General features: G+C 36.3%; 1 protein-coding gene across 1 annotated transcript in view; it reads right to left on the bottom strand.

Annotated features, from left to right (window-relative positions):
* The window catches only part of CNTN5 (contactin 5), a gene marked incomplete at its 5' end in the record, with an annotated part of 450,105 nt that overhangs the window by 97,957 nt on the left and 340,029 nt on the right, over window positions 1-12,119 (bottom strand). The window contains one exon of the mRNA XM_036323984.1: window positions 6,668-6,788. Within this exon, the coding sequence (XP_036179877.1) occupies window positions 6,668-6,788 (121 nt within the window). The remainder of the gene's footprint in view (window positions 1-6,667; window positions 6,789-12,119) is intronic.

Genomic DNA, 12,119 nt, shown 5'->3' on the forward strand with positions numbered 1-12,119 from the left:
TCTACTAGCAGGCCACTGTGCTTCACTCTCCACTGAAACACCCTCTACGGTTTTAAGAATGATCTAATCATGTCCCTTTCCTGCTTTGGCCCTTTGATGAATACCCATAACTTCTAGCACAAAAGTTAAGCGCTTTTCCATGGCATCAGAAGGTACTTATTCCCAATCCTATCTCACCACGCCTTCCTCTTGCACACTGGACCTGTCCTCACCTACCGAAGAGTAGGCAATTACTGAACAATGACTAGATCAGCTTTTAAAACAAAACCACACACACAAAGACCTTGTCTCAACAAATTTACATAAATGTGAAGGAGTAGTAAATGTCACTTTTATATGAGGATGGACACATAAGAAAACTAGGGTAAGTCTGTGTGAAACAGTACATAGTTAAAGGTGATCACCTTACAATTTGTGACTAAAAAATATGTATGATATATAAAACCCAGTTGACTAGAATTTTTCTCATAATGTAAGAGTGAGGTCAGAGTCTTTGTTTAAAAATAGCAAAATGCTCACATCAAAGAACCCAAAATACCCAAGTCAGTTAACTGAAATATTTGTGTCTAAAAGAGAAGATAGCTTCTAGCAGTTGTTGAGCAAAGGAAACACAAGAAACTTCGTCTCCATCAATTGGTTGTCTGTACACAACAACATCATTTTGTTTTTTACTTGCACCTCTACCTGCCATCTATCTGTCCTCTCCAATCATTTCAGCCAGTCTGGTAGCTTCAGTCAACTGTCATTCAAGGAGCCAAACTAAATGTGGTGCAGAGAATTCATTCACACATAAACTCATGACTGATCAAAAACCAATACTTTTTAGTCAGTTGTAAGAAAGTTCCATAAGTTAGCAAGCAACTATATGAGAAGCATAAGAGAAAAGAAACTGCTATTTAGTGCCTAAAATAAATTGTATAGGTGCCAATTGAATTAACCTAGATGAATTATAAGCTAGAAAAGCAAGTGATTGGTATAAGTTAATTTAAATAATTTTATCTAATACTAGTGATATTGGTTACCTAAAATTTCTATAATGATGCAAGGGAGTCCAGTAAGACATTGTTTAAATAAGATTTGATTTTCTTTAAGAGGGAGGATATTTTGTATCTGCATTTTAGTGTGTGTTTTTATTTAGGTATTGTAAAAACAGATGTATTAACTAAAAAACTGTTATTCTGCTCCAAAGCATAGATTGTTTTGCAAATTCACTTACTATTAATATTAACTAAGATTAAAATTATACTGAAAACATTTGTCATTCTCCACACTGATCCCTAAATAACAGCATACTGGCAAACCCAGCTTTACGTTTTGTGACTACGGATCCTTTTTCACTAGAGACTGAGTTCAGGACATTACTTCATCATATGAAGGTTGTGCAAACTCTCAAGTATAAAGTTAGTGCATATTAGATCAAAGGTGGGAAAGAAAAACTAGGCAAAAATCTATCTTCCAAAAGATACTTGTCTTATATATTTGTGTATTTTAAAGGTTGGAAACGCTCTGAAGTGGTGAGATGCTAACGATGTATTTACATTAATTTGGAATCTACATGAGTCACAAGACTAGTGCTGTGAGAGATGTAAAGATGGACACAGTCATACTGTTTTCACTCTCAAATCAACGCATGTTAGAAATATGTTCAAGGTTTCTAATGAGCTTGAGTTTCCCTTTCTACTTGTTTGGGAAAGTGACAGTACTTGCGTCCTTCAAGGGCAAAAGGCAGAGAATTCTCAAAATTTTCTCCTTCCTCTCTTGCTAGTGAAAATTACTAAAAATTACAGCTTACAATCTGGAGTGTATTTAATCAAAGGTTCTAAAGTGGTTTCCATCAGGTGGTAATTGGTATCTTTAGGTTGTTTTCAGCTATTTGCAAACAAAACAAAACATAAACATTTCACAACTAGCTGAAATGTAAAGCCTCTTTGCTGTTGGCTGGAATTAAATTATCTAGTTTGGTAACACCAGCTACCTCACGATGATAAGAGGTTTTGGTGAGAATTGAAATAGAATTGTTCAGCACAATAAAAAAAAAAAAAAAGACCTTTCAAAACATAGGGATCATGGGGTAGAATAATAAAAAAGATCCTTTATGTAAAAACTTGGCAAAATCTTGGAGGAGGCTCTGATATGCTAATTTTATAGATGAGTAAACTGAGATTTAGACAACTTTGCTCTTATTGATCCCTTCCCTTTACTAACATCCTTTCATTCTTGGATATTAATACACAATTTAATAGTGATGCAGGGCTGGTAGAGGGCACAGCGGGAGAAAGTCCCCATACTTGGATTGATGCTCTGCTGTCACCGCCTTGAAATTCTTATCAAGTTTTGAAGGAGGGCTCTGCATTTTCATTTTGCATCAGGCCTCACAAATTATGTAGCTGGCCCTGTAGCTATGCTTATGTTTTTCTTATATTTCATTATTTCCGCCGCAAGACAAAGTTATCTAGGAGCTTAACTTTTGGTGTTTCTCACCCCTTTTCCCAAGGTGTCTCTCACACCAGTGACTAGTGGATATAGAGCCACAAGGAGGGCTGAGACCGTGGTCTGTTCCTCTTTTCATTTCTAGTGCTAAGCTCGGTGCTTGGTACAGAGTAGGTGCCTAACGAACAGTCAACAAACACCTTTGACTTCTTTCATTGACAAAACATTCAAACTTTAATAGTTTTAGTTCTGCCGTGAAGAGTAACTCAGTGAATTGGGAGAGATTAAAGGTAAAATATTCAAGGGGAAAAATCTTTCTTGGAAATAATGAAATTGGATTGAGGGAAAGTTTAAAATAAGTAAATTGGAAAGACAGGTTGAACTCCAGGTTGAATACGAAGTAATGGGTGGGAGGAGGGATGAATGGTTAAAAGTAGTTAGATGTCTCTCAACAAAGGTACATCCTGAGATGGATCCTTTCTTCTCAAATTCAATTTAATACATGTCTGATTTAACTTGGAAGTTTTAATTCAAGAAATGATAATTGTCCACGTTTGGGGGAAACGGGATATATAGGCTGCGCATTCAGAAGGAACCAAGAGATTACTGATTCTTCTTTGACTATTCCAAGGGTTCCTTGACCTACTGTTTTGCATTAAGAAGCAGAGTAATTTGAATTTTTAAAAAAAAAAATGTAAGGAGAAGTAAAAGTTTTAATGTTTCCTCTGCCTCTGGGCAGAACTGACAGAGCTCATGCTCTGGTTCCCAGTTATCATAGCTTGGCTAACCACATTTATTATTTAAACCATGATAGTTTCCTACCCTATGTTCACTTTGGGAAACATATTTCTAACATTCATTTTTGTAAAATAAAATAAACAAACACTCCTTTCTCTGGAGACTTTTATGTTGTGTTAGATCACTGCTCATATTGTTTGGAAGTATCAGTTCTTTACAAATTGTGTATCTCCCTCAGTGAGGTTATCTCTTAATGGTCTATTGCCTTTATCCGGGATAAAATAGTGCCGTTCTAGCCACCTTTAAAGAGGTTCCTTATAGCATAGTCTTGTCTTATTTTCTCTATTGTTGCTCCATCACACTCGAATAAGTGACTTAAGCTGTGCACAGATGTTCAGGTGTGGCTTTAATTTCTTTTTATATTCCAGGATAATAAGTTCTTTTAACATATTCATTACTTCTATTATGGTTCTCCAAATTATGCATGGTGCTGTTATAATGCCGGTTCACTGAATATTAAAAGATATGAGAGCAAGCAATTTTACGCTTCAGGTGATTATTTATGGGAAAATTCAATTTCTGGAGTATGATGGTGGACTAGAGGTGGTGAATAATAGCGCTGACATTCACAAGCAAAGAGAAGCAACAGTGGAAACAAGCATCTGGGGGAGAGATAGCAGTGAAGGAGTGAATGGGAGAAGAAGTGGGAGCATATCAGTTAGAAACACTCAGATTGTAGATAGGCCGTGGGGAGGTGTTAGGGCCGCACATCTGAGCTCCAATCTGGTGTGCTTGCTGGGCCAGGGAAAGAATTACAGGATTTGGTGAGATGCACAACAGAGTTTCATAGACTATCTCTAATGGAAAAGGAGATGATAAAAAAAGGTAGCTTCATCAATGGAGAGGAATGTAGATTTTTGGCTCCCTAAATCTCTACTGGAATAGAACTACAGGGCTACAAAACATATTCTGTGTTAGGCAAGAATGTTCCTCATTCTCAACCTTGAGGAAAGTGACTACTCAGACAATTCAATGATGGTATTGTACAAGAATGTGGATGGCAGAATCACCTTTATTGTTCCCATTCTTATGTGACTCACACTTGAATAAGAGTGCTTTAGGGATTTGGCTGCTGGAATTATAGCCGGTATTAGAAAAACTCCACCTAGAATGCCCGGCTTGGGTCCTGTGGGGCCTGTACTCTCAGAATGCCTCAGTTTTACAAATCAACGAATGAAGGAATGGGAGAGAAGAAATGGCAGGGTAAAAAGTACTTTGAGTTTTATTTCACAAGCCAACATTAAAAACACCAATATTCAAGCACCCAAGTTCCTTCAATTACCAGGAATTCTTAACTTAAAAACAACAACAATATTTTTATTTAAAAATAAAAAGAAGATCCAGAACCCTTAGTCCAGTTTTTATTGTCTAAGGCCAAGCAAGCAGAGAGGCAAGCTAGTTTTACTAATTTTAGAAAAGTAATGAAAATATAGAAGAGGAAATTGGCAACTTGATCCAACTCACTTCAAATGAAAGTTTGAGCTGAATGTGACATGAATATTCAGACAATAGCCACGTGTTTGAAATTGCTCTTGAGTATAATTCCAAAATTTATGCATTTTTATCATCTCCCAGGCAAAAAGCCAAAGGCTAAAAGAGCACAACACGAAAAAGCTGAACCTGAATTATGTTCTAAACCCTGTTGAGTTTAATTTTACTCACAAAGCAGAATGTTAGTTTGCCGCTTAAATGTGCCCCTCACAGCCCTGTAAAAAGACCTAGTTTCTCGTTATCAGCATCTAAACTGTGTGACTCATTTAGAAAGCTCCGATTTCAGAGGCATCATTCTAAATTACTGAGCAAGTGCTGCACAATAAACACAAATAATCTCAAACAGACTGTAGCATGAGAAGAAAGCAATTTTCTAGAAATTTGACTGCAGTGTGGGGTGAGCAGTTCCATGAGCCTTGTAACTTCGAAAGGCATAGAGGAAAAATTTTAGCTAAATGTAATATTGTGAGAGGGTGAGCCCTTAAAAGGTTGTTGCTTTATAATAGGCAATACAGATACACAGTCTTGATATAAACTTGTAAAAAAGTTCAAACAACCTTCTGAACAGAAACAAACACACACACAAAAAAAATGAACAAGCTGCTATGCACCCAGATACACACTTGCTTCAAATCAACATTTTACTTGGACCAAATGATGGATGCACTACCAACAGTCAGTAAGCCTTAGATGAAACATACAACTAAAACAAAGAGATGATGAATCTTACTATATACCTTACATTTTTTGCTCAAGATTTTTATAATATTGATAAATTCTTAAAAATTGTAATTGGAAAACACTCCAAGTGAGTAAGAAATAAGATAATCTAAGATATACGTTTCTGCTGTGGATTGTGAAATTTTGATTTGCAGAGATCATGCAAAGGGTCTTAGCATGCAATACGCATAGCACACAAAGTGTAATTAGGAGCAAAAGGGAGAGGCATAAGGTGAGATTCTGGTATGTTCTAGTTTGTGTCTTGAATGGTAGTTTCATGGTGTGTTCACTTGGTAATTTCTCTTTGAGCTGTACATCTGTACACTTATAATTTGTAAAATTTTCTGTAGGTACTTTGTGTCTCAATAAAAAGCTAAAAGGGGGAAAAGAAGAAGAAAGAGAGGAAGAAAGAAAAGAAGGAAGTAAGGAAACAAGGAAGGAAGAGAGAAAGGAAGGATAGAGGGAGGGAGGGAGGGAGGAAAGGAGGGAGGAAGGGAAGGAAGGAGGAAAGGAGGGAGGGAGGGAGGAAGAAAGAAAGAAGAAAAAGAGAGAGAGAGAATGCATGCTAGCAGCTACATTTTCCATACTGAGAAATAATGTGGTGAAAGAAATTGGTACTGTTATTTACTTAATTCAAATAATGTGTAGCTTTATAGGGTCATACTATTTGGCAGCCTGGTTCATAGTTAAAAACCACTTAACTGTCATTTCTGCACAGAAAATTGTATTGGCATTTTCAGACTTTAAAAAATCCCTATGACTTAACAGTTGTAAATGCCACTGTATTAGGCATGCCGTTAGTTTTCCTGTTTGGGGAAGCAGAATTTAGAAGTTAGTGGAGGAAACACATGCCTGGAGGCTCCACTGACTTTGCATTTGAAAAAAGCACATAAAGACACAAACACATTTTATCTCTGTATTCCAAGGGTCTTTGTGGCTCAACTGTTTACCATTTCTATTTGGCATTACGTTGATTAAACACTTAGTGACCACTTATTACTAGAGGTGTTTTGGACCCTGAAGCTGGATCTGTAGGTTTTGTCTGTTACTAAGGAGCAGTTTTCCATGTAATATTTTCAAAGGCAAAAGGTTAAGCAAAAATGACATATATTGTAAAATTGAAAGTAAAATGCACAGTACTGATGTGCTCAAAGTCCATGCATTTAAATTCCTTTGTATGATAATTTATGGTGATCATGTCTTCAGACTGCACTATTAGCATACTCACCCCTAACAAGAAGTTCTGCCTCATCTGACACACTGTCTGCTGTGGTCTGTACCCTGCAGCCATATCTCCCAGCATGCATCAGAAGGATGTTCCTGATCATTAAATCTGCAGAGGATGCTTGCTGAAAGAGGGATGAAGTGCCAGTTTAAAATGTTGCAAATCTGCCTAGTTCAAGGTGGTTTAAGGGGAACTTTGCATATTTAGTCTAAGGGCCCATTTTTGGCCTTACAATTTATAAGACAACAATTCAGAAATCAAACATGCCCTAGTTTAAGGAACACATGGAAGTTATGTTTTCAACAATTGCTGATACAGGGTTTGAACATTTAATATTGCATATAATAATTTAGCAGCTATAATCTCTAAGAATATTTAAATATGCACACAAATTCATATCTTTAAAAGTATAAGAAAAATAATCATTGAGCAAAAATTATTTCTTTGCTATTCAGAGACAGGCCTATTTTTGTGGCAAGAAAATAGTATTGAAAGGAATGACAACTTGTGAAAATTACTTCTGAGAAGACAGCAGTGAAAAGATTATCTTGTATGGCTTTATTGAGTGATTCTTTTTGTAAATACACCATGGGAACGAGACAGTGCTTAGGTAAAGACTGCTGGTCCCAAAACCATGTATTCCTCCCATGACCATGATTTCACCCCCCACAACTGAATCCTGGCTGCCACAACACTAATCCCCCATAACCATCAGGAAGCAGGGTCAACCTGAGTCTTTGTTAATCAATGCAGATACAAACGCCAAAGGAGCTCAAAACACCCGATTCTTGTTTTGAGCAAGATGTTTAGAACATGGCTGAAGAATAAATGCAGTTGGGGAGATCCGTAGTACCAGGAAGAGTATCTGTTAGATGTATCAGTTCATGGGATCGGTGATGATCCTCCCTACACTCCAGACTGACTGGTGCAACTTTTAATTACCTAATCTCGTCTTTCCTTTTCCATGAATATGTAAAGATCTGGCATTTACAATCACTCACTCATGAGGTAGTTTTTTGGTTTTTTTTTTCCAGATAATGACACAGCAAAACTCCAATACACTTTTCATTTTCCACGTTGCAATAAAAAAAAAAACAATTGACTGGAATGAGAGCAGATGCATGCAGCTTGAAATGACATATTCAGAGAACTCAACACTCTCCAACAGCTTGAACACATGAAAGAATGTTTAAAGCATGTTATGGAGAAGTACCCCGGATAAGAGATCTTTTAATTTTTGATGGGATGGTGAATTACCCTTAAAAATAATGCATTTGTCCTTAGAGGGCAGTATTCTGATGATTATTCAAGAGATTAACTGTTTGCATTTATTTTGAAATAGACCAATGAGTTATATGAAAATGAGAGGGGTTTCTAGAAATACTTTGTATGTTTTTTCCTTGGCATTCATTCCTTAGCATCTAAATTAATTACTTAACTGTATACTATTGTTTCCATTTCTTTCTGGTATTTCATTGCTGATGGTGTTTTTTTTTTTTATCTCTTTCTAATAGTCTTATAGGAACTTCTAAGGGTGTTGAACTTTTCTCTCATGAAATAATTGTTAAACATGATCTGGTTTAGTTATTTACAAGGGAAAGCTTCATAGTGAGAATGCATTAAAATGTCATAACAATTATTTCAAGGAATGTGATATTTGTTCAGTAAATGTCCTACGCTGCTAATTTCTTTAGGATAAATGGTTACTCTTAAATTTCATTTTCTCATCTCTACTAGACTAAGGAAGTACTCACTTCTTTCAAGTCAGAACAGGAAATTTACACTTTAATACCTCTTAACTATTATGGGGCAACAAAGCAAACTATAAACATTATAAGCCATAATTCAGTTTCAAATCAGCATCATTTAATAAGGTATAAATAGGCTTCAACATATTTGCCACTTTTGTAGTATGGGCCCATCTTAGATGTGAAAATCTCCTTTCCCTCCTGGATTCCTAAGAAGCTCTCCTGGTGGGGTACTCAATTAAATTAATCAGGAATCAAATTTAAAATCACGGGCACCGAATGGGGCTTATGTCTAATGGAAAAGCTAAGGAGAGGCCCAGAAAATGAGAAAGGACTTCATTGTTTTCTAAAATGGGCTTCTGAAAGGCTGAGGTTGGTGTTTTCGGTTTGCTTTATTGTTATTTTTTATTTGAGTGTTTTTCACTATCACATGCTGGTGGTGGTTAAATAGCTTTAAAAGTCATTATTGTAAGTCATTATTGAGGCTCACATTTTTGAAAAAAGTATTTTGTAAAATCACATTCCTGTGATTAAAGAATTGTCTTATTTTCCAGACCCTTTTCTTCCAAAATATTTTTTTTTTTTTGGTCCTGGACAAAAGTCCCTAAAGCTTTGTCTTTTAAGGTGAAATATATTGAAATAAAAACTTAATGGGTTAAGAAGAGCCTTCATTAAAAATCTCAGGAGGGAGAGGTGCATATTATCATTCCTATGTTGTCCTTCACTTGGTTCCTGCAATTAATAGTGTGGAATGCCTTATACACTGGCTGAAGTTCTATCACCATCTATCAGGAATAAAAAAGTCTACCATCTATTGTATACCTATCAATACCAACACTATTTGAGGACTTGAAGTCTCACTTTGGGTCCATCCCTTCTCTTTTGAATTATATCTGTATTATTATTTTTTATAATTTTAAATGGGGAAAATTAAAAATAAAATGAATGGATTGTGAACACTAAACCTAAATTACCCTTTCAGTAGATTTACTGATCTTTCAAAAGAAGTAATGAGAAGAATTCATGTGGGAACCCATTACACTTAATCTTAGCCCACAGTATGCAGTTCCTGAGAGAGAACCTTCGCAATTTAGTGCACTGTTAATAAAATGGTTACTTAGAGCAGATGCTTGCTTCCTTCAGCTTAAACCTCATTTTCACTTTTTCCCTCTCAGGGGCTACTCTCTCTTGTTTTCTTTGACACTTGCTTTATATCCTATATTTGCTTTGCTGCTTTCTTTGGCTTTATGATCAAATTATGTTGCTTCAGATAAATGTCCCCTACCAGTAATTAACACAAGGCTTTAGGAATTGTACATCTAACACAAGGCATGCCACATAGTGAGAGCTCAATGTATAGTTGTTGATTGAATGAGTGTGTGAGGTTCTTTATGAAAGAGGTTGCATGTTCACTCTGTGAGACCAGCAACATGGCTAAGTCATTTACTGTTCTTGGCCACATGGTGTAACTTTTAGAGCAGTTGCTAAATTATCTAACTTTCATTTATGACTTTGAAATAATCCAGGGAATGTCATCATTTCACAAGTCCAGTTCTTTATAGCATTTTACTTTGACTAAGCGCCTTGCTTAAAGATTTCCTAAAAATGGAAAGCTCATTGAACGTTGATATTCAAAGTGTCTGCTGGCTCTTACTGCCCTGAGGTTAAAGTCCAATTTCCTTATTTCAACACAGAAGAACCCTCCAACCATGATTTCACCTCCCAAGACTGAATCCTGGCCTGCCTCAACACTTATCTCCAGTTTCCCTGTGCCTGGGGATCCTTCCATCACTCCACCTGCTCTGCTACTGCAGATGCTCTTTCTCCTTTGCCCAGAAAGACACTTTTAGATGCAGCTCAAAAGACTTCTCCTTGGTTAAGCTTTTCCAGACCTTCCCCAGGCTTCCTTAGTGCTGACACTGCTTAGTTATTTGTGCTTCAATAGTACTTCACTCTTGTCTCTGAACTAGCACTTGGCATTCTTGAAAGTCTCCTCGAGTCCACCTGCCAGTCCTCCATGGGCATTCCCCGAGCTGGGCTAGGTAGCGATGCAGCTGATGGTTACTGGGTGAGCTAATGGATGCATGAGGGCTTCTTTCCTTTCTTCTTTGTTCCGATAATACCCACCTCCCCTCTTTCTCAAAGAAATTGGGGAAGGCAAGGGAACAGACTATGGAGAGAGACAGTGGGAAAGGATACTTAAAGTTACATAAAGGTTTTGGAATGACAAAGAACTGTATGAACCCCTCTACCACTTATTAAATTTTGAACTTGGGAAAATTACTCCACTGCTTAGAGGTTCTCGCACAGATTCAATGTGATAATGCAAGTAAAGCCTATAGTAGTGTTTCCGGCACATACGCGTGTTTGATAAATGTTGTCTGTTAAATGGCACTGTACTTGCATTCTTAGCCAGCAGAAATATTTCTTTAAGTAGTATTCACTCCTTCAACAAACTAGATATCAATGTTTTCCATAGCTGTAGTAAGTTTCCTAACTACCTGGCTTTATTTTAGATACATACATCCTCCTTTTCTCTCTTATAGCAAACCTCTGCACTCAGAACAAGCAGACATGAGGTCTAGCTTTTGCTTTAGCCTTTCCAAGCCCTGAAACTACGGGAAAGTTCTTTTCTTTTTTGATAATAACAGCTGCTCTGTTTTTCTCAGGAATTGAGGAACATCAAGTGAAGCAATGTATATATGTGAACTACTGGGAAGTGTGAATTACTCTTAAAGCCTTTTTTTTTTTCCCCCACCAAGATTGAGTAAGCACTCTGAGAAAGTTTGGAAAATGTATCCTTCAAACAAGGTAAATTGAATGTTCTCAAAAATAGTGGACTCATGCTGAATGAGTCGTCAAAAAACTGCTGGATATGGCAATTTACATTCCCTTATTTAGGGTTTACTTCACTTTCTCAAGGGGCTCACATAGGGCCCACCCAGCATCCCCAGCCCCCAACAAACAGACATATAAACCATTCCTCTATATAAATTCTCTAAGAAACAATTTTAAAAATATTTTCTAACATGAAAAACTGGGTGTTAGCATGAGACGCTTATTATAGAACTTGTGTAGTTAAAAGATTTTCCTGGTCACAGTATTTCTTTTTCCCAGAGGATAATTTGTTTAAAGTATCCTACAATATGGAAACAATAAACATACATTTTCTTTTTCTTTTTACAACCTTTCTTAAACTTATGTAGTATGAGATTTACATTAGTGATGATGTGTGTTTTAATATATGTTTTTAAGAAAGTAGCTGATATTAATGGTGCTTAAATAAGTGGACATATTATCAGAAATAGAAATACTAACTGCTACTAATGATGAAAATACTAGATAAATTACTGGAAGACTTGTCTTTGCTAGCAGTGAAGAAAATAATAGATAAGATATTATTTGACAAAACAGTTATGTCTACTTTGGTGGAATATTAAGTGCATCCAACAATGCACTGAAGACTAAAAATGGGTAAAAATGATTCTAACATCCTATTAATGCGACCTTGGTATTTACTTTCCAATACATATTCTAATAATGTATTTTTAAGTACTAAAAAAAATGCAGAAACAGTGTTGTTTGGTGATATAGATTAAAGAAGACAAATGAGTTGATGACTCATTGATGAATGCAAGATGACTATATATCTAAACTGGATCATTTAGCTTTATAAGCACAAGTCATGAATAGAGATCATTCATGAT

The sequence above is a fragment of the Myotis myotis genome, unplaced genomic scaffold (assembly GCF_014108235.1).
Source record: "Myotis myotis isolate mMyoMyo1 unplaced genomic scaffold, mMyoMyo1.p scaffold_m19_p_10, whole genome shotgun sequence".
In the NCBI taxonomy this organism is placed as follows: domain Eukaryota; kingdom Metazoa; phylum Chordata; class Mammalia; order Chiroptera; family Vespertilionidae; genus Myotis; species Myotis myotis.